Source organism: Asterias rubens, chromosome 9 (assembly GCF_902459465.1).
Source record: "Asterias rubens chromosome 9, eAstRub1.3, whole genome shotgun sequence".
Lineage (NCBI taxonomy): Eukaryota > Metazoa > Echinodermata > Asteroidea > Forcipulatida > Asteriidae > Asterias > Asterias rubens.
The window spans coordinates 5,260,070-5,280,476 of record NC_047070.1 but is presented as its reverse complement, the minus strand read 5'-3'; the positions used below and the strand labels follow the sequence as shown (position 1 = coordinate 5,280,476).

At 39.0% G+C, this 20,407-nt stretch overlaps 2 protein-coding genes across 3 annotated transcripts; one reads left to right on the top strand and one right to left on the bottom strand.

Moving 5' to 3' along the window:
* Window positions 1–1,636: 1,636 nt before the first annotated feature.
* Window positions 1,637–8,015, bottom strand: LOC117294842 (RCC1 domain-containing protein 1-like). Of its 2 annotated transcripts, none has more exons than XM_033777378.1 (6): window positions 7,733–8,015; window positions 6,940–7,218; window positions 5,955–6,105; window positions 5,289–5,410; window positions 4,090–4,815; window positions 1,637–3,516 (listed from the first exon to the last, which is right to left on the bottom strand). In XM_033777378.1, the coding sequence occupies exons 1-6, from the start codon at window positions 7,926–7,928 to the stop codon at window positions 3,344–3,346; spliced, it is 1,647 nt and encodes a 548-aa protein (XP_033633269.1). In that variant the 5' UTR covers window positions 7,929–8,015; the 3' UTR covers window positions 1,637–3,343. The 2 variants fall into 2 exon arrangements, with proteins under 2 accessions (XP_033633269.1, XP_033633270.1); XM_033777379.1 differs by lacking the exon at window positions 7,733–8,015 and adding an exon at window positions 7,354–7,413.
* A 181-nt stretch (window positions 8,016–8,196) lies between these two features.
* LOC117295009 (26S proteasome non-ATPase regulatory subunit 4-like) lies at window positions 8,197–18,779 on the top strand. The gene is made up of 11 exons (XM_033777571.1): window positions 8,197–8,228; window positions 10,322–10,462; window positions 11,304–11,415; window positions 12,073–12,159; window positions 12,545–12,613; window positions 13,128–13,189; window positions 13,940–14,105; window positions 14,987–15,098; window positions 16,194–16,349; window positions 16,996–17,084; window positions 17,357–18,779. The coding sequence occupies exons 1-11, from the start codon at window positions 8,203–8,205 to the stop codon at window positions 17,549–17,551; spliced, it is 1,215 nt and encodes a 404-aa protein (XP_033633462.1). The 5' UTR covers window positions 8,197–8,202; the 3' UTR covers window positions 17,552–18,779.
* The last annotated feature ends 1,628 nt before the right edge of the window (window positions 18,780–20,407 follow it).

The following is a 20,407-nucleotide window of genomic DNA, read 5'->3' as shown; positions in this document are numbered from 1 at the left end:
TGCATCCTGAAAGCACCATTATTGTGAATGTACAAACTTTTTTATGTTCTCAAAAAGTTTCATCAATCGTGAATGTATGACTCGTGATGTACATGTTATAAATACTATAGACTTTGGGATGTTACCAAGGCAACACAAATCAAAGGTGGGCATCTTAGGTTCAAAATGCGAAAAAAGAGCAGGCACTGAAAGAGTTGAGATTCAATAAGGATGTTAACCAGTGCCTGTCGCAGAGCCATAGAACTGGGCCCACTTTCATAAAAAGCCTGTAAGCACAAAAACTTGCTTAGCACAGAAAAATCTTGGTTACCAGTCAAAATTCCATAAAGTTTACTTTGTCGGAACTGGTTCCCCACTCATTTTTCGCTTAGTAAAGAAATTTGCTAAGCAGTGTCTTTTGCTTTTCAGCTTTATGAATTTGGGCCCAGGTGAACTGGGTCATTGCTCACCATTGAGCTCAATAGGGGTCTACATAACTGTGTGATGAGTTATTGTATGTCGAATTCATGATACTGTTTGATTTAGGGAAAATGGTCATCTAAAAGCTAAGCGGGTAATTAGGATGAGTCTTGTCTAGCTGCATTGTAACTGGAGAAACTGAAGTGCGGTTTTATCTCTGTATATTAAACATGCCTTTCAGGATAGAGTGTATAAAATGTGAACTGGTTATATCTTTTTGTACACCTGAACTAACGTGTACATTTTCTGGTTTCTAAGCTAAACTTGAGCAAAATTGTTAATGGAAATATACTATAGGTTTCCTTGCCATTTTTCGGTGAATAAGTGGCCAATTTCGACATGGTGTTCTATTTTGTAGTGAATGGTTGGCTTTTGAGAGGTGGCAGCAGACATAAAGGTCCTTTTTTTGCAGCTCTGAGCGTGCGCACACATGCTCAGTATTGCGCACGTAGGTCTGAGCGAATGCACTACACGCGAGAACTGTGATACAAGGACCGCCAAAAAGTCTCCCATTGAAAGCTCCTCAAAACAATAAATAAATTTTACTTAATGTGTAAAAAATGTTTCTTTGTGTCACCCAAATCATGGAGATACCCATTCAATTTAACAATTCACTCATACAGCATTTATGTTTGGAGCAGGTTTTTAGAGAAATCTGTAGTTACACATACTCTGCTAAATTGAATGCCAGGCTTTGCATGACAAAGTGAAGTTATTAGTCTTTTGAATCATGCTATGAATACGTTGGGATGTCATAGAAAAGCTCTTTTTCCACTGGGTTCTGAAATTGTTTGGTTCTAAATGCAACTTTATTGACGCTGTCGGTTGAATATGCAACACTTTTGCTCAAGTCACCCAACATCCACGTGTGGGTTATATTTTAGTCTTAAAGGCACTGGACACTCTTGGTAATTACTCAAAATAATTGTTAGCATAAAATTGACTTGGTAACGAGCAATGGAGAGCTGTTGATAGTATAACACATTTATGAAATGGCTCCCTCAGAAGTGACATAGTTTTTTGAGAAAGAGGTAATTTTTCACTATAATATTTGAGTTGAATTTGAGTCCTCAGCAGAGATCTCGAACTCGCGACGAGGGTGTTTGTTTCTTCCATTTTTTCTCGCAACTTCAACAACCAATTTAGCTCAAATTTTTACAGGTTTGTTATTTTATGCATATGTTGAGATACACCAAGTGACTGGTCTTTGACAATTACCAAATGTGTCCAGTGCCTTTTAAGGAAAAAAAGATTGTACATTCTTTTTAAGGCAAAGCATCCTTTGGTTTTGGAACCGTTATTATTTAATACTTTCAATTCAAGGTGGTCGCCATTTTTGAGATAACGCCGAAAAACCAGAGCGAATTTCTCCACAACGGAAGAATGATCCCTGTAGGAATACACAAATGTATCATTTCTCAGTTTCAAATTTTGAGGCATTTTGTATCTTTTTACATAACCTCATTACTTTGAAGTGGAATGTTTCTCAAAATACTGTTAACTATCAAAAGTTGCTGCAGGCTTTTAACCAAAAGCTTCTTATTGCCATTAATTTTAAGAGTGATTACCAAACGTGTACCTTCCCTTTAATACATGGTTGGATTTTGTCTACCTATTTGCTTGCCGAGATTTCTCTGTTACAGTTTCAACTAATTAGGCCTCAACGAATCCTTGAACTTAAGATATAAATACTCATGTAAGATTTTTGGACTACGATGCCATCAGGATATTATACTCAATAAACTTGTAGAGAGAACTGTTTTTTATTATACTCTGCTTTTCAGTTTCCTGTAATGTGTAGAAAGGTAAAAACAACATTTGACATATAACAAGACATTTTAATAGTCGTTCTGATAGCCGCTACAAACAGTGCCCTCTTGTGATCAACCTTCGTCATGAGAGCACGTGATAGCTAATAGGGGGCGTTTTCGGGGCTGAGAGATGCAGAAGAATAACCACGATCTAAGACTTGAATTGGTTCTAGTTTTGAGCCGGATGTTTGTTTGTCATAGATATCTCTGTTCCAAACGTTCTGGTTGTGATATCAGCGATTTAAAAAAAAATTACCGTCACCAAGGGGAAAGCCGAGGCAAAGACATAATTTAGGGGGCTATAACAACAATTTGGGGAAGGTCTTTGATCACAAGGGGTCCAGCCCTGCCCCTCCCCCCACCCCCACTGATTTGGCTCCCACAAGATGGTTTGATGAACTGCCACCTACGGGTGTTGAATGCAGTGGCCTACCAGACCCATCCTCCTCTCCCTGATCAGAATTTAGGTATGCGGAAGGTCACCATGCAGGTCATTGTTGTGTATGTGGTCTTATCAGGTGAAGTCAAGTGCCATGTGCAGCATCCTCATTATAGACACTATAGGCCTTTTCACACTATCGACCCTCGATCTGTGTCGAACCTTATCCGGATAGGGTCCGTGTTGGTTCGGTAAAATTTCAACACGGATACAAACAGCTTCGCTTTCACACTAGCTCTGCGCGAAATCAGCTTTTTGGTTACACATGTAACTTTCAATCCGGATATTGTGCGACCGCGAGTGGTTGCGTGATGGCGCGCAGCAATGCAAACTGACGCACATAAACGCTTTACCGCGCTTCACGTCCACGTCGCGTCTTCTACACGGATAAAAAATTAACCCATAGGTGTTCACACTACGGCTTTCGATCTGTGTTGGAATCTTCGACACGGATAGAGATTTATCAACCCACCTCCCGGGCAGGGTTGGTTTCGACACGGATAAAGTGCCATATCCGGATCGACAGCGTGTTCAAAAGTTGTAGTGTGAAATGGTCAGTGCACATTATCCGCATCGTATCCGTCGTGTGAAAAGGCCTTATCAAGGGATTCCAATCACCATCTTAAATCAGTGCTCACAAATGTGCAGCGACTGTAATAAGAGTGTTCCATCCACCACAGAATACTTCCAACACTTTCTGATGTTCAGGTAGAGAGTTCACCAAAGTGGGGACGTCCAGTGTCTCACTGTCTCCATGTCCCAACTGGCCATATGCACCCCAACCCCAGGTATAGAGCTCACCATCCACTGATGATAAAGAGAAGAGAAAAAAATGTGACAGGAACCATACATGTAGCGTTTCATGACTCAGAACTTGATAGTGGAACCAAGTAAATAGAAGATTTTACTGTTTGAAACAGCGGTCTTTGGCTTAAATTCAGAGGCAAAAGGTCTTTAATTTTAAAAGCCGACCAAAATCGTCTGTGAACAGGTGAGGTAATAGCATATGGTTGAACTTTGTTTACCCCTTGCTTCTTGCTGTGTGCTTTCTGACTCTCTCTCTCTCTGTATGTAATATTACACTTGAGTACATTTTCATGTATGTTGCGATGTCATTCAGCCTTCGAGAAAGACTCTGCTAAGGTCGAAACCTCTGACCATTAACTATTTTTTAAATTTATACAATAGGTTCTTTTGAATGGTAAGCAGTTCACAAGAGCTAATTAAAGGGTTTTTAAGCTATAGAACTTTATGCATATTCTTCCAAACAGTTGGGCCTTAATACTTTATGGGGTGCAAATTTGTAAAGGTTATTAACTTTAAAAAAGAGTATAAGTTCAATCTGTAACAAAACTATTAAAACTCGCACTAAATGCCCACCTGAGATAGCAGCAGTGTGTCGTGACCCGCAGCTGACCTTTGACACATCCTTCCCATCTGGGAGGTCAAGAATGGCAGGCAAAGCTTGGATGAGTACAACATCGCTACCTCCACCTTCATCACCATCCCATCTATCTCCTGCTGTATCTTCTTTGCTCTCTGACCCCAAGTGGACTTCTCGATTCGCAATCTGCTCCCTCGATTGATCTCTCACAGGATCCTTGTTAAACCGTCCCAATGTTGTTGAAAAAGCCTTCTGTTGAGAAATGTCTTGGCTCTGTGTACTTTGTCTCCTCATTTCATCACTCGTTTTGCTTACATCTTCATGCAGAACATCTAAAGTTGTCAAGGATATCTGCGTTGCTGTTGAAGCATTTTCAAGTTGTCCTTTATACATTCCATTATTATCATCTGTATCTGTTGTTGATCTAACCACACCACCGCATTCATGTAGTTGTTCTTTGCTCATATCAGCACTTTCAACAGAATCTGAAAATCTCATTTTCTTTGCCGATTCTGGTTTTGAATCAGTTTCTTGTGGGTGTGCTCTTCTTGAACATCCTTCTTCAAGTGTCGTCTTCATTCTACTAGAGTCTAGATTGTCTGCAGCTTCAAGCGACTCTCCTTGAGAAGTACATTGTGCATCTGGAGAGGTTTTGTCATTTTTTGTCGGAAATCCCAACTGGCCAGACTCGTTCCAGCCCCAAATGTAGAGGTCACCAATGGCTGACAAAAGAATTTTGAAAAGGGAGAAGGTACTGTAAACTATGTCTTCAGATTTGTTTTTAGTGGACTTCCAATTGGATAAAAATGTTATCTTCTTTTGTGAAGATGGTAACAACATTTTAAAGAAGTAAAAGTTAATACATTTTAAATAGTGCTTTCTCCAGAAGACAATGGGAGCATACTGATCGAAAGGTCGTGTTGAAACCAATGGTTCTTTTCAGCAGCCACCCCAACTCATTTAGCGATTATCATGTCAGAGTGAAGTCTGTGAGTGGTCTTTGGCTTAAGCTGATGAAGGCCATATTATTTTTAACAGTCTAGCATTGGCCACTCTCAAAAGACTGTCAATTTTGATGTAATTATGGCAACATATTGAAAATGTATTACATAGTAGCTGGTTACAGGACTGTACAACATGGAACTGGTTGTAATTGAGAAATGAAACCATTCCTAAAGACTAAAAGAAAACTCACTGCTGACAGACGCCGAGTGCCAGCCTCCAGCACTTACTGCCACCATGGGTACCCCTGCAGTTGCCTCAACAAGTGTTGGTTGCCCCTCTTTCTCAGTTGACCCATGACCCAGCTGACCTCGACTGTAGGTCAAAGGAGATACATGGACAAAGTTGTTGTATTACAAACATTTTCTAAGCATAGAAAAGTCCTGCTTAGCCGAAAAGCATCAGGGCCAAATACTGTTAACTACTGCACATTGCTCTGGAGAGTGACTCTGTGGTAATTTTATAGCTTAGTAAATATTTTCTGCTAAACAGTATTCTTAGTTCAATACATTCCTGTTGTTAATAAACCACAATCCACCCCATGCTATCACCAATGCATTGACTAAACTAGACATTTTCATTTGTGGCAGGTCATTGTGGGCGAGGACATAGTTTGGGGGGGGGGGGGAGATTTTGGTGTACACGTATTTATCCATACATTTGTGCTTTTCTTTTTTCTACATCAGGGGCAGGGGACATTGGATGGGGGGCCAATTGATACACCACACCACTGCTTTTGAGAAATATGTAGTTGTACTATCCCATATAATTAAAATATTGCCGGATTTATTTCAAAAGGAATTTTGGAATTACAAGGTTGAATAAGAAAACCGTCCAAGGGTCCCATAAAAATCTTCACCTTCCAAGTCCAAAGGTGTAGACTTGGTGATTATTGGAGAGTAACATCACATGTTCCTTTCCACAAGAGACTTGCGAGAGTTTCAAAGAACAATCCAAGGGTCTGAAGATGTAATCTTGCTTCTCAGTGGAAATCAAGCCGGATGACTTGTCTGAAAGAGACAAATAACATGATTTCACAGCCTTTTTTATCATCGGCTTGGGCTCAGTCTTCAACTTAAAGTAGTGTACATTTTGCAAGGTGTTTCTAGCATCAAACAGAGCCTGTGGCTGGAGACGGAGCCCAAACCAAGGTTCGATAAAGACCTAAGATTCTTCCAACATCAATGAACATTGAACATACAACAATTGAATGGACCCTTCCCATGAAATATGCTATTTACATTCACGCATGCGTACAGACCCTGGTGGTTGGCAAACGCCATAGAGTTGTGCACTGAGCAGACGCGCAATCGCGTCTGCGTCACGCAGCCATTAGTCGTGTACAAAACAGCGCGATGTTCCCTCATTTTGCCAACCAAAACATTAGTGCGCACGCGCTATGTGCAATTTACATATTTCATGGGAAGGGTCTATTGATGGTAATACTATTTCCTTTGACACAACACAGCCAGGTCAAACCAGGGGACGATTTCATATAGCTGCTTAACAGCTGGTTTGCGCTCTTGCGATTTCCATGTGAAAACAATAAAATACAAAAGTACTGACTGCTTTCACATAAAACAATAAGAGTTGGCAATATATATGAATTTGACAGTTTGTTTCATTTTATCAGGAAAGTCAGCAAGGATTAAAAACACAGTTACACAAAAAACAGACAAAAACATGACAACAACAGGGGTTGGGGTGAAACTGAAATGAATGCATACGAGCCGTAGTTATAACTCATAATCATCATTGTCTGACTTGATATGAATTGGTTGAGTGATTAAGACTTATTTATGTGTGATGATTTTTTCATGCTGTTAGTGTTATTGTCAACTAACCTGTCAGTGCAACAGTATTCATTTCACCAGCAGAAACCCTAAGGAAGTGAGGTCTTTCTGATTCACCAGCATCGTCAACCCCTACTACTAATACGTTGGAACTATTATCTGAGTGAATGTCAGTCACAATGCATTCTCCATTAGCCAAGACATAGTACAGTTTTCCTCCAGCACCAATCACCATGTCTAGAATACTCTTGCCGACACCCTCTGCTCTTTTCAATCTCTGTTTAGTGCCTTTCTGTCCGTTACAAAAACCTTGCAGGAAAATTGAGGAATCTGAAATGAACAAAAGTGATTGTAAATAACAAGACACTGTGCTAAACTATAGTCATGGGTACATATATAGGGTTAAACTTGACGGTAGGGTTGGCAATTTGATTGAGCTTGAGCTAGCCGAAAGGTAGTTAATACATTTCAGCGGCGGCACAGTGATGAAACTACCCATGCATTAGATAGAGGAGTAGAGTAGGGGCAGGGCAGTTTACTGGTACCCAGTTTACCGACACCCAGTTTACTGACATATGAATGGCAATTACTTTTACCGAGTTTCAATTAGTTTCACATGAAAGAAGCAACATGCTTTTGCGACAATATCGAACCCTCCAGGTAGCTCCATCCTCCTCAGACATCTATTCTAATCTAGGCCCTATATAGAATCAATAAGAATTCAGCTACTCGTCAAATCAAAGCCTGTTCAAAGAAAGTCCCAATTGCAGATGGCGGAGTCGTGATTATTGAAATTTCTCAAATTCTTTTAAATTTGAGATTTCATAAAACGTCTGCAACATACCTGTCAAAATGTAAGTCATACTCCATGATGAAACAATTTTAGAAATGGTTATCGAAGTCTTGTAAGAACTTGAAGTTTGCAAACTGGCGTTCAGTTCTTGACAACCCTCTATCTTCATGGGGAACAAAACACACCTTTTCGACATCTGTGGCAGTAACTGCCCAAATCCATTGAATCCACAACCAAAAATCTCCATTTTATTTGTAACATTGAGAAATCGGGATCTTTTGAAATAAAATAAAACAAAGTTTTGTGTTTTCGATGTTGCGCTACACGTGCCAAAGCGCTCTGTCGTCTGCTCTTTGTTTACTTCCGTTTCATTCGAAATGCATGCTGGGAGGATGGCTCTGCATTTCGTTACGTGTCGTATAATTTGATTGGCTGATTGTAAGTTTCTGATTCCGTACCGGGTAAATGTACCAATCAACGCTCGTGTCTCTTGCATCCTCTATTCATGAAAATCGTCCAAGATGGTGCTCGAAAGTACAGTCGTGTGGTGAGTTCTTACAGTTTTTCATGAATTTGTAGGAGAAGGACACATCTATTTGCTTCCATGTTAACTCAGATAATAGACCAATATTTGTGCTTACATTTTCATGCTAAAGTAATGAACATTTTCTTTTCTTCATAAGAATTATATGAAAGTTTTTACATGTTAAACTGATGACTTAACAAAATAAAATTATTAACAAGCATTTTCCAATGCCATTGCCTTATGCACTGAGGGAGCCACACTGTGCACTGCACATTCTTTTTCTTTTTTACCTTTTTGAAAGTCGGATAAGCCATTCCCATCTTGTATCGCATGTATGCAGGAAATTTCGGCAAAGTTGTTGTTTGTTTAAATGTTATGATTGTTGAAGTTGGACATGTTCAAAATGTTGGTGGACAAGTTTTAGAATTTGTGATTGAAAAAACAAAAAACAAAAACCTTTTTTTGATTTTATTTAGAAACCAAACTTCCCTTTAAAGGCAGTGGACACTATTGGTAATTACTTAGCACAAAACCCTCTTGGTAACGAGTAATAGGGAGAGGTTTATACTAGTATAAAACAAGTGACGTAGTTTTCGAGAAAGAAGTAATTTTAATCGAATTTGATTTTGAGACCTCAGATTTAGAATTTGAGGTCTCAAAATCAAGCATCTGAAATCCCACAACTCCGTGTGACAATGGTGTTTTTTCTTTCATTATTATCTCCCAACTTTGACAACCGATTGAGCTCAAATTTTCACAGGTTTGTTATTTTATGCATATGTTGAGATACAGCAAGTGAGGAGACTGGTCTTTGACATTTACCAATAGTGTTCACTGTCTTTAAAGCTGGGTAAAGGCAAAAAAAAAAACACAAAAATTGTTTATCGGCCCGCCCGCTTCTTTTTGGGGGGGGTAGGTGCGATAACGTAACGCTCCTCCCAATGGCCGCCAGGCCGGAGGGTTACGAGATTCTCTCGAGCGGCAAACGACAATCTGGTCCAACACGTATAATTTTGACAGCTAGTTACCAGATTTGCCCCATTTTTACCACTTTCAAAAGTCATGACACAAAAAAAATACCACTTTCAAAAGTCATGACCCAAATTCTAGGTGCGCAAATTAATACTCTATGTCTAATGAACACTCAAAACACCATTGAGAAAATATTTTTGAAGAAAAAAAGGACAAAAAAACTTACCAGATCCTGGAGCGAATTCCCAGGTTTACAAACACTTTATTTTTTGGTTGGACTAAACCATTCTGTGAAAGGGGTGTTACAGGGCAGCGCTGCAGTGCGCGCGCGCCATAAAGTTATGAGTGAACGGCGGGCAATGTAAAAGGACAGCGCGCACGCACTGCTTTGTAACACCCCTTTCACAGAATGGTTTAGTCCAACCAACAAATAAAGTGTTTGCAAAGCGATGCGAGGAGAGTTATGATATCGCAACCATTTTGGGGAGTGGGGGGATGTATGGCGGATTTTGTTTTTGCCTTGAACTACTTGGCCGCAAGTTCAAGAACAAATTTATTGCTGGTGCCCTTTATCGTAAACCCTCTATCGTATAAATCATTGTTATTGTTTTATTAGGAAAACAATACACAGAACGCAGGATGGGGGATGGAACCTCAATTCACTGCAGCTTTATTTTTAAAATTCAAATTTATTCTTTGATGATTTGCATCAGGATTTGTGAGTTCTTTGAATGTTATTCTATCATTTTAGCTTAGGCATTATTTTATAACAGCAATCATTTCTCTTGAGGAATGGTATTTGTATGGTCCTGTTTATAGTGTTACTTAACTCTGGTCATTAAGATTAATTATGAAACAGTATGCGGAACATACGTATCGCTATATTAGACAACTGAATATTTCTAAAATGCTTTTCAAAGAAATATAAACACTCAAATAAAAGATAAATAAGAAAGAACAGTATGCTTCAGGGATAAAAATGATGTTACTGGCATGTGCATGTAAGTGCAGAATTCTTTTGATCAACTTTTTTTTTTGTGTTCTTAGTTCTTTGATAAATGTGCCTGAATGATTTGTTGTTCAGTGTTCTTTACTTTCCTTTGGGAAAAATAAACAACATGCTTGTCTTATTCTTCCTACAGTGTGGATACAAGTGAATACATGAGAAATGGAGATTTTATTCCAACCCGCATCCAGGCCCAGCAAGATGCTGTTAACCTCATCTGTCTTTCTAAGACACGCTCGAACGTGGAAAACACTGTTGGGCTTATAACTCTTGCCAAGTAAGTTTATCTCAATCAAACGTTTGAAGGTAGGGCATTCTCTTCTACCAGCCAGACTCCTAGTGGATGATACCCATGCCTACATCCTGTGAAGGGGGTAACCCTACTTCAGGCCTCATGAGTAGGTAGCAACGTGCCCCTTGAGAGAATTGATTTGGTCGGCGGCCTAAAACAGTGAAGTGTAGCCAGGCTCACCTTGAAGCGGCTGTCCAGCCGTGATGTAAGGCGATCTCTAATAAAAACAACTAGCTATCTAGTTTTACAATAACTCAGGAATGCCATATGGTTTTACTTCAAACCCAAACTGCTAGATACATACGGTATGCCTGATTCTAAGTAAAGCATCATCAGTTTAATTAGTCCTCACTCCAATTAAACAATATTCATTTGGATCTTTATGGTCTTGGTTGGGAAGTGGCTAAGTTTGTAAAGAGTCTTATCTTTCCTCCCGCAGTAGAATGAAATAGGCATGAAAGAAAGAAATGTTTGTGAACATGTTGTGTGGCACACCATTGTATTTTTAGGATGCCAATCATTTTGTATTAAACCCCAAATCAAGGGAATTGTTTTAGAGAGTGTGTGTTTACTTATTTTAAACTGTTCCAGTAGTTCAGCCTGTCTGGCAAGCAGTTTAATTTCTGAGGGGAGGAAAGCTGGTCTTCGAGAGATGTGTTTGCATTGAATTATTATAGTGGAATTCCCATAGGTATGGAAAGTTCTTCACAAGGAATATAAACTGAGTCTACTTGTGGCATAATTCCGGCCCTTTTTCTGTTTTCCAGACAGCTTGGATTTCTATAAACTCTGTGTCTTCTTCTCATTATTTTCCCCCCTTTTTAAGTGTGAAGGTATTGGTAACGCTATCTTCCGATGTTGGACGTATTTTAGCAAGTCTACACCAGGCTCAGCCCAAGGGGGACTTAAGTTTCATCACAGGGATTCGTGTTGCTCATGTAAGATTACCCAAATTAATGAAAACCTTTCCAAACATGTACTAGAAAGTACTATATTATTAGTTTGTATTTTTTGTATAACACAGTAAGACCATGGTCAGGATGAAGATGCCACAAAATCCCCCATGCGCTATACACAACAACGTTGAATTAATTCATGTGACACTGTCATTGTATTGTATGTATGATCACCCATTGCCACAGACTGCCACTGCAGAAATTGACCACGGTTTATATATAACCTTATCTGTACCAACAGTGGCACAAAGTCAATAGACCGATCCATAAGCTCTGCCCCCATTGTGTATTGACCAATCACAACGCAACGAAGGTCCGACAAATAAAGTCCGACATGCATGCGCATATGTTTGGCGCGCGCTGCAGAGTTGTGTAGAAAGGCATTGGAGAGGCTCACGTGTTCTTGCTCACACATGCGTCTTGGGCGGCGCCTAATGGAGCACAGCTTGTGGCTTCTCCAGTTTACCACTCTCATTGAAGCACTTCGGGCAGTGGCTCTGCTCTCTACATCAGCATTTGTGTACCTCAAAATGCCACTGTTGTGGCAAAGTGATGTATGGGTTGGTTATCTCAAGTAATACACTGATAACAGGAGAAATGTGAATGTAACATATTTCCAATCCAATATTGTTTTCACAGTTGGCGTTGAAGCATAGAATGGGCAAGAACCACCGCATGAGAATCATCGCATTTGTAGGAAGTCCAATATTAAATGATGACAAGGAGGTGAGTCTGACAAAAAAATAAAAATAAAAATAACAGTTGCATCCCCTTGGGGTGATCCCTTTGCTGCTTGTATAACAAAATTTGGTGTGAGTCTTTAAGGTTGAATGTTTGTGACTGGCAGCCCGAACAGAGATGTTGACAAAATATAGACTGCCATTGTAGGGCTAGATAGCTCTGAGGTCGCAGGTTCAAGTTCTGTTCCAGGTCCTGCAAAAAAAAAAAAAAAAAAAGCAGGTACTATCCTTGGATGGGATTCAAATCTGGGGTTTGTAAAGGAAAACATAATACAGCAAGAACAATGTGCGTCGTTACATCACCAAAATCAAATGAGGACAACACTCTGTTAACCGTAATAACTTAATGTATTTGTTTTTCTCCTATATAGTTAGTCAAATTAGCGAAAAAGCTGAAGAAAGAAAAAGTCAACGTGGACCTTGTAAACTTTGGTGAAGATGTGAGTAGATATTATCTTTTACAAATATCTTATGGATTCATCAGAATTGTTTTTTCTAGTTGTATGTTTGCACCAATCTTTGTTTCAGAATTATACATTGATCAAGGGTTAAAGACACTGGACACAATTGGTAATTGTCAAAGACCAATCTTCTCACTTGATGCATCTCAACATTGCATAAAATAAAAAACCTGTGAAAAATTTTATCTCAATTGGTCGTCTAGGTTGCGAGATAATAATGAAAGAAAAAACACCCATGTCTCACGAAGTTGTGTGCCTTCAGATGCTTGATTTCAAGACCTCAATTTCTAAATCTGAGGTCTCGAAATCAAATTCGTGGAAAATTATTTCTTTCTCGAAAACTACGCTTCTACAGAGGGAGCCGTTTCTCACAATGTTTTATACCATCAACAGCTCCCTATTACTCGTTACCAAGTAATGTTTTATGCTAATAATTATTTTGAGTAATTACCAATAGTTTTTTTTTTTTCTTCTTCTTTTCTTTCATCTACAGAAAGCTAACACAGACAAGCTGACTGCATTTATAGACACTATCAATGGCAGTGATGGCACAGGGTAAGTGGATGTAGTTGCACTCAACTGTGGATACTTTTTCTTATGGCTAAAATCTTTTGACAATGAGCGAGTTCTGAATTGGTCTCAATGTTTTGACTAGCTTACTCTGGTCATCGTCAGGATGCCTGGAATCATAATCTTATCCCTGTTATATAAAGGGATGGTTGAGAAAGTTGAAGAAGTGAAGTTGTTTAACCATGTCCTTTTTTTTAAATTATATTGTGAAACTGCAAAAATTTGGTTTGTTGATTTTCTAAAACGAAAAGGATATTATTTAGGCAAAATTTTAAGGGGAATTAAAGCCATTGGATACTTTCGGTAAACAATATTGTCCAAGGCTCACACTTCGTGTACCACAACTTATATATAAAATAACAAACGTGTGAAAATTTAGGCTCAATTGGTCATCGGAGTCTGGAGAAAATAACGGGAAAACCCACCCTTGTTTCCCCGCGTTTCGCGGTGTCATGACATGTGTTTAAAGTAAATCCTCGCTCTCGAGAATTGATATTGTTTTAATGTTTTCTCAAAAAGTAAAGCATTTCATGGAATAATATTTCAAGATAAGTCTTTCAACATTACCTTCTGTAAACCCTGTAAATTATTTGTAAATCTGTGAACTTTTTTTTTTTTCTGTACCGAAAGTGTATAATGGCTTTAAATGGTCAGATAAACCATCTATACATCTGAGTGAGCTTTTTCAAACCTAAATAAGGTTGTGTTAACCCAACCTCTTGACTTATATCACAGGTCCCATCTCGTCACAATTCCCCCTGGGACCCTCCTCTCCGATGCCCTCATGAACTCTCCCATCATCGTTGGCGAAGATGGAACGGGGGCAGTCCCCGGACTACCAGGCACCGGTGGTGACTTTGAGTTTGGTTTCGACCCATCTACTGATCCAGAACTGGCCATGGTAATTTTATTATTTGCAAAGAAAATTGGTTTGAATAGACCTTATACATTGACATCATCCATCTGCCATCTTAGAGGTAAATCGATGATGACTCAGTCTAGCGGTTGAACGCATGGCGCACAAGGTTGGCCAATGAACAATCTCAATTTGTCCTCTAGACGAGGGTGCCATATAAAAGCGCCACACTAAAATGACGTCGGGTGCATCAGGTCTCGTGCATGGTAGTGAATGAAAACAATTGTCTGCTCAATTTCAATTGTGACCTGGGTCCAATTTCATAGAGCTGCTTAAGCACAAAAAGTAGCTAAGCACAACAAAATTATGCTTACCAGAACAGGGTTACCAGTCAAATGACCATGTCACATGTACAATCTGTGACTGGTATCCTGCTGATTTTTGCTAAGCAGAAAATGGTTAAGCTATATTAAGCAGCCCTATGAAATTGGGCCCATATCACAATTGAGAACATAAGGTGATCCAGCGTGGTAGTGAATGAAAACAATTGTCTGCTCAATTTCAATTGTGACCTGGGTCCAATTTCATAGAGCTGCTTAAGCACAAAAATAGCTTAGCACAACAAAATTATGCTTACCAGAATAAGATTACCAACCAAACTGTCATTTCACATGTACAATTTGTGACTGGTGACCTGCGCATTTATGCTAAGCAGACAGTTGTTAAGGAATATTTTCTGCTACAGCAGCTCTATGAAATTGGGCCAAGTTATTGAATCAGAAGTTGGTGGTGCCTCATTCTGAGGATGACTAGTGATACTAGTCGAAGCGTAAACATATAAATTTATATAAGTATTGGCTGTGTTTCATAGAAAATTCATTTGCTAAGTAGAAATTAAAGAGGTTTTAATTGTTGACACATTGCAGGCTCTGCGTATATCCATGGAGGAGCAAAGACAACGACAGGAAGATACCACCCAGCCAGGGGATGCGACGCCCATGGAGGATGCCACACCCAAGCCTACTACAGAAGCGCCAGGTAAGAGAGAAACTCGAGATCTTTAGCAAGGTTTTCATCTTGGGGAGCTGTTTTCCAAGCTTCAGTATGTCTGGTTGTGTTGGGTTTGGAGTTGTTGATTGTAAATGGTTTTTCTGATTGTGTCTAAATAGACCAGTGGGTATGTGAGATAATAATATAATATTTAGATAAACATACCCTTTCACTTACTTTACCTTTAAAAATTTTATCGTTATTTTGTGATATCAATAATTGCAGTCAAGAAGTTGAACTGTACAGAATTTTTTTTAAATTTTAAACCTGATCTTGTAAAACAAATTCTGGTTCAGTAAAATTTGAGCCCATTTCTGTTTTTGATCAAGCTGTCTGTCCGTACGTTCTTGTTCCTGTTTATGTTCTGTTTGTCTGTCCATCAGGCGTCTCACCACAAGCGTCTCACCACAAGCCTCGGTTTTTAGATGATGCCTCCTTGCTTAATTTAATTGACCTGCCTGGTAAACAAATTACGTTTTTGGTTACTTCTTTTAAGGAGCATTACAGAATTAGTTTTTGCTAACAAAACAGTCGCTGGCAGTGTAAGGACTTCATGTAATCCACCATGTACACAGGGCGTGCAAGTGTTGAGCACCGCGCGCCATTTGATGCGGTGTCTTCAGTGCCTAGATTGTGCACAAAAAGACACCGCAGTTGTTAATTTTTTAAAAGAGGGCGCAACCAATTTTGTTTCGTCGGATTGGTCTATACACAAACTGACAAACCTGTAGAAGTTTGAGATCGATCGGCCATCTGGTTCATGAAAAAGTAGTGAAAAACTGATTACACATTTTGCATGACATCGATTGAAAATTAAACGCTCACTGAGTGATAAACTCCAAATCAGTTTTTTCATCAAATATGACATTTCAGACAGAAACATTTCAAGTGATGTTTTCTACTATCATTATCATTAGACCAGGTAAGTTTTATGTAAATCTGTGATCTTGGACAAGTTTTCTTTACCAATTCTGTAGTGTTCCTTTTCAATTGATGTTTTGGCTATGTACTGTTTGGAAATTTTCACGAAGTATGGAAATAAATTGAGAAATATTACTAATTTTTTTAATATTCTGTCTGCAGCTGATTCGGAAGAGGCATTACTAGAGCAGGCTCTGGCAATGTCGATGGACCCTGATGCCCCCAGCGCAATGGAGACACCCATGCCAGACCTCAACACCATGTCAGAAGAGGAGCAGATTGCGTACGCTATGCAAATGTCTCTCGCACAGAGCTCAGGTTGGTCTCACTGTCTCTCTTTGTTACAATAGTAATAATAATAGTTGCTTCTCATATAGACCATGTGAACTTTGTTTACAATAAGTGTGACCTTGTGCATTCTTCGGGTATTCTGGCAGGCAATATACTACACAGGTCCTATGGGAAGTTGACATTTTGCGGCATAATTTCAACATAAATCCAAGAGTTATGAAAGTAAAAGCTAGACAAGTTTTGAGACGTGCCCTCTTTCATCATATCAAAAGTTGATAGGAATTAGACAGTGCAATCTTCATAAAATATAAGATTTTATGTTTTGTTCCATAATGCTGTGTACAAATCGTGCCTGCAGGAAGTCCAAGCTCTGTGGCTCTTTTGTAAACATGTGATGTCACAGGTCACATTATCAATTCCATTGCGGAAATGATTAAACAATGACCTCCATGGTTTGTAAACTACTTTCAGAGCTTTCTTTTGATTGATTGATTGATCTTTTGATTAATCTTACAGCTCATCGAAAAAACCTAACCTCCAGACCATCATGGTAACCAGAGGGTTTTCTGTATATCTTTCCACATCCTATTTTAACATTCACTAATTTGAATTTTCCATAATGGAAATTGATAAAATAATGTGATGACCTCCAAGGTTTGTAAACTACTTTCAGAGCTTTCCGGTTTGATAAGCGACAGTGCAGCCAGTGAAATCCCTATGGAGACTGATACGCCGGTCAGCATGGACGGAGAAACTTCTAAGGTGGGTCCCTTTCTCTCAATAAATAAATGCAGGCTTTGTAAGCCATTGAGCTAATGACAGATTCCAAATCTAAGACTGTTTGGCTTCAGCTTTGCTAACGTGGGAAACATTGGGAAATGTCAATTTGGTCTGATACCTTTTACTTGACCATCTTGTTTGAGTTGAAGTAGGTCAAATCTTGCGACTTTTTACCTTTCACATAAAAATATCATGAACATCCAAAATCCTTTAAGGTTGTTTTGTATTCAATTGTACTCTTCTTGTGTCAACAGGCTGAGGGTGAGAATGAGGATTTCTCCGAGCTGATGTCCGACCCAGCTTTCCTCCAGAGCGTCATGGAGAACCTCCCTGGTGTAGACATCTCCAGCGAGGCTGTACGAGACGCAATGGGTACGCTGACCCAACAACAACAACAGCAGTCAGAGGAGAAGAAAAAAGAGGATGCCAAGTCCAAGGATAAGAAATGATTCCACTTGTATTTATATCTATAAAAAAACTACACCTGTCCATACTTGTGAAATTCTAGGGCTTAACACTTTAGAAATTAATTAAAAACACTAAAATAATGAAATCGTATTAAGCAAATGAAAGTCATGCTATACTGAAGACCTGACATGTTGGAGACCAGATAAATAAAACCCTCAAGTTTTTGGCGAAAAATTGTCCGTTGAAAAAGAATAAGCCTGGCATTTTCTGGATCTTTACATTATGTTGTTTTCTTGATGTGTAAAAGTAGGATAAACATCATGCTTTCAGTGCAAACCAACCCAAGATCTTTTGATTTTCTACTGCTTATGGGTTTTGTCTGCAGAGGAATGAAGAGTACAAAGAAAGTAAAAATATAAATATCTAGCTCAAAATTAAGAGGCAAGGATTTCTCTCCATTGTGCAAACCTCAATGTACTAGCCACCCAGACATTTCTTTTTCAGGCTTAGTGATTAGAGCAGGGGGTCGCTCTTGCTTCAGCAAACGTTACAGATATTATTTTCAAGCAATTTTGAGCAGAATGTGTTCAGACAAATTTGGTGCGATCAGCATCAGTCTGCTATTGTGATTCAGAGTTTATGGATACTATTCCTCTCTTCAACTAGCTGGGACACCACTTTTAGGACGTTCTTTCGTGTCAAAGCAACATTTCTTCCAAGCAGAAAAAATTATCTGCAACTGTTTGTATATTTAGAGATGCACCCCCGTACACATCAAGCCTCGTGTGACGATTATAAGTCCAGATGGAGTCAGCACACATTACGACCTGGGCCCAATTTCATAGAGCTGCCTTAGCACAAAAATATGCTAAGCAAAACAAAATTATGCTTACCAGAATAAGGTAACCAGCGAGAATACCATTCTCCTTGTCCCATTTGTGACTCATATCGTGCTTTTTTTTCGCTAAAGCAGAAAACTGTTCAGCAATTATTTGTTGTTTGTAAAAGCAGCTCTATGAATCTGGGCATTGTTGCTGTTTCATTTCGCTGTACAACTTTCCATCATTCTAATAATGGTTTATATTGAGCAAAATCACCACTATTTTATGTAATTTTGCGGCTAACCACTTTTTCAAACAGAGGCACCTCAGTTGTAAAGTAAATGCAATAGTTGATGTTTGTAGTCTTTGCTTTCGACCAACGAAACTTGTACGATCCGCTGTCCCAACTTGTACTCAAAATAAATATTTGAATGTTTTTGAAATGTCACTTTGTTTCTTTTTGTGTCATTAATTGTTGTTATGTGATCAGAGTTAAAAAAAAAAAGGAGAAAGTAAAATCTGTTATTGTCAGGGTGATTAAGACATGATACAGGTATTGGCTTAGACTTGATAACAAGGCTTTAGGCGCTGCCTATTTGTCGGCCGTTCATGCAACAGTCACAGTGTGATGTTACACATGCAACAGTCGTAGGTAGCGCGAGGCAGTAATTGCGACTGACTCACACACACATATATACTGGGATCGAGGGTGTGTGTATCGTCCCCGTAGCTACGCCGCGCTGTAACTACACACCGCGCTTAACAATTACCGTCTTGACTTCAAGTCTAGTATTGGCTTGGCTTGGCGGTTGGTCCAACAGCAATTTGTCAATAACAAATAAAACCTTGTCATAATTTTGTTTTCTAACCTTACACTGATGTGTGTAAGCACTGTAAACTCTGTACTTTCCCAAAAATCATAGGCATATTACTCAGTGGGATTCAAACCCACGACCCTCGCAATTCTAGAGCAGTTTCTTACCAACCAAGTATACAGTGCTTAAAAAAAAAATTATTCTCTATCCCAATGCATATTTAACAGCTTTTAAATATAAATTTTGTTAATCACTCCCAACACACGATGAAGATACGTGCCATCTTTGAAACACTTGTAAACAATATGAATTAATTTTATTAACATATCAATGTTCCCACTTTCAAAATAATATTTTTTTTCACACAACATCATGCATTGTGTGGCCCACAGCGAAATGGGAAGGAATTACTGTTCACTTTGTCGCAAGTTCCTGAAGTACGATGTTCAAGCAAAGGCAGTCGGCACAGACACTGACGGTTGTATATTTTAGTGGTATGTTGCTGTAAAAGCAACTGTAGTTCGCTTAAATATCAATACGTGAAAGTGACATAGACTCCCATTTTTGCTAAAAGTTACCGGGAAAATCTATCATGCAAGTCATACTAGCAGCATACGAGATGCCAGAAAACGTTATAATCAGAACCACGTGTTCTTTCAATAAATATTAAGTTTTGCCTGTGTAAATTGCTGATAATGTTTTACCACAATCTGCTTGTAGCCAATCAGACGAGTCTAAATGAATAATGGGAGGTGCCTTTTGGATGACATATTTAAATTGTACAGTCAGTCTAGTCCAATCAGATTACTTGAACCTTTTGCTGCGTCTGCGCACAACCTTAGATGAAATTGGATGATATTTTTCTATAAATTTGTGCAAGTGTTACTTGATCGATGCTACACTGCGGTTCTGGAGCGGTACTGTATGGGGAAAGTTCAACACCTACGGCATATCATTGGATGATACTGGTAAGGTTGGCTGTCATTTTGTTAAAATAGGCTATTTTTCACGAAAGACGAATGTAATACATATTATTTGTTTTAGTCTAACGCAATCGAGAAAGGACGAGAAAGTCGAAACGTTATAATACTCTGCTAGGGTCGAAAATGTCGGTCTATTAACTTTTTTGCACCGTTTCATAACGTTCATTTTGGTTCGTAAGCAGTATGCAAAAGCTGATTCTATTTTCATAAAACAAAACCCTTTTGTAGTCGTACGCATCGCGCACTTGAGCTTGAACAGAGTGGTACACGACCAAACA

Bases quoted from the DNA above. Each gene is read 5' to 3' on its own strand.
- LOC117294842 (XM_033777378.1), bottom strand. From the start codon at position 7,928: ATGGAGATTTTTGGTTGTGGATTCAATGGATTTGGGCAGTTACTGCCA. The intron at 5,411-5,954 runs GTGAAGATTTTT...TTTGACCTACAG, and splicing joins TACACCTTTGGACTTGGAAG to TCGAGGTCAGCTGGGTCATG. The intron at 3,517-4,089 runs GTGGGCATTTAG...CTTTATCATCAG, and splicing joins ACACACTGCTGCTATCTCAG to TGGATGGTGAGCTCTATACC.
- LOC117295009 (XM_033777571.1), top strand. From the start codon at position 8,203: ATGGTGCTCGAAAGTACAGTCGTGTG. The intron at 8,229-10,321 runs GTGAGTTCTTAC...TTCTTCCTACAG, and splicing joins CTCGAAAGTACAGTCGTGTG to TGTGGATACAAGTGAATACA. The intron at 12,614-13,127 runs GTGAGTAGATAT...TTTCATCTACAG, and splicing joins TTGTAAACTTTGGTGAAGAT to AAAGCTAACACAGACAAGCT.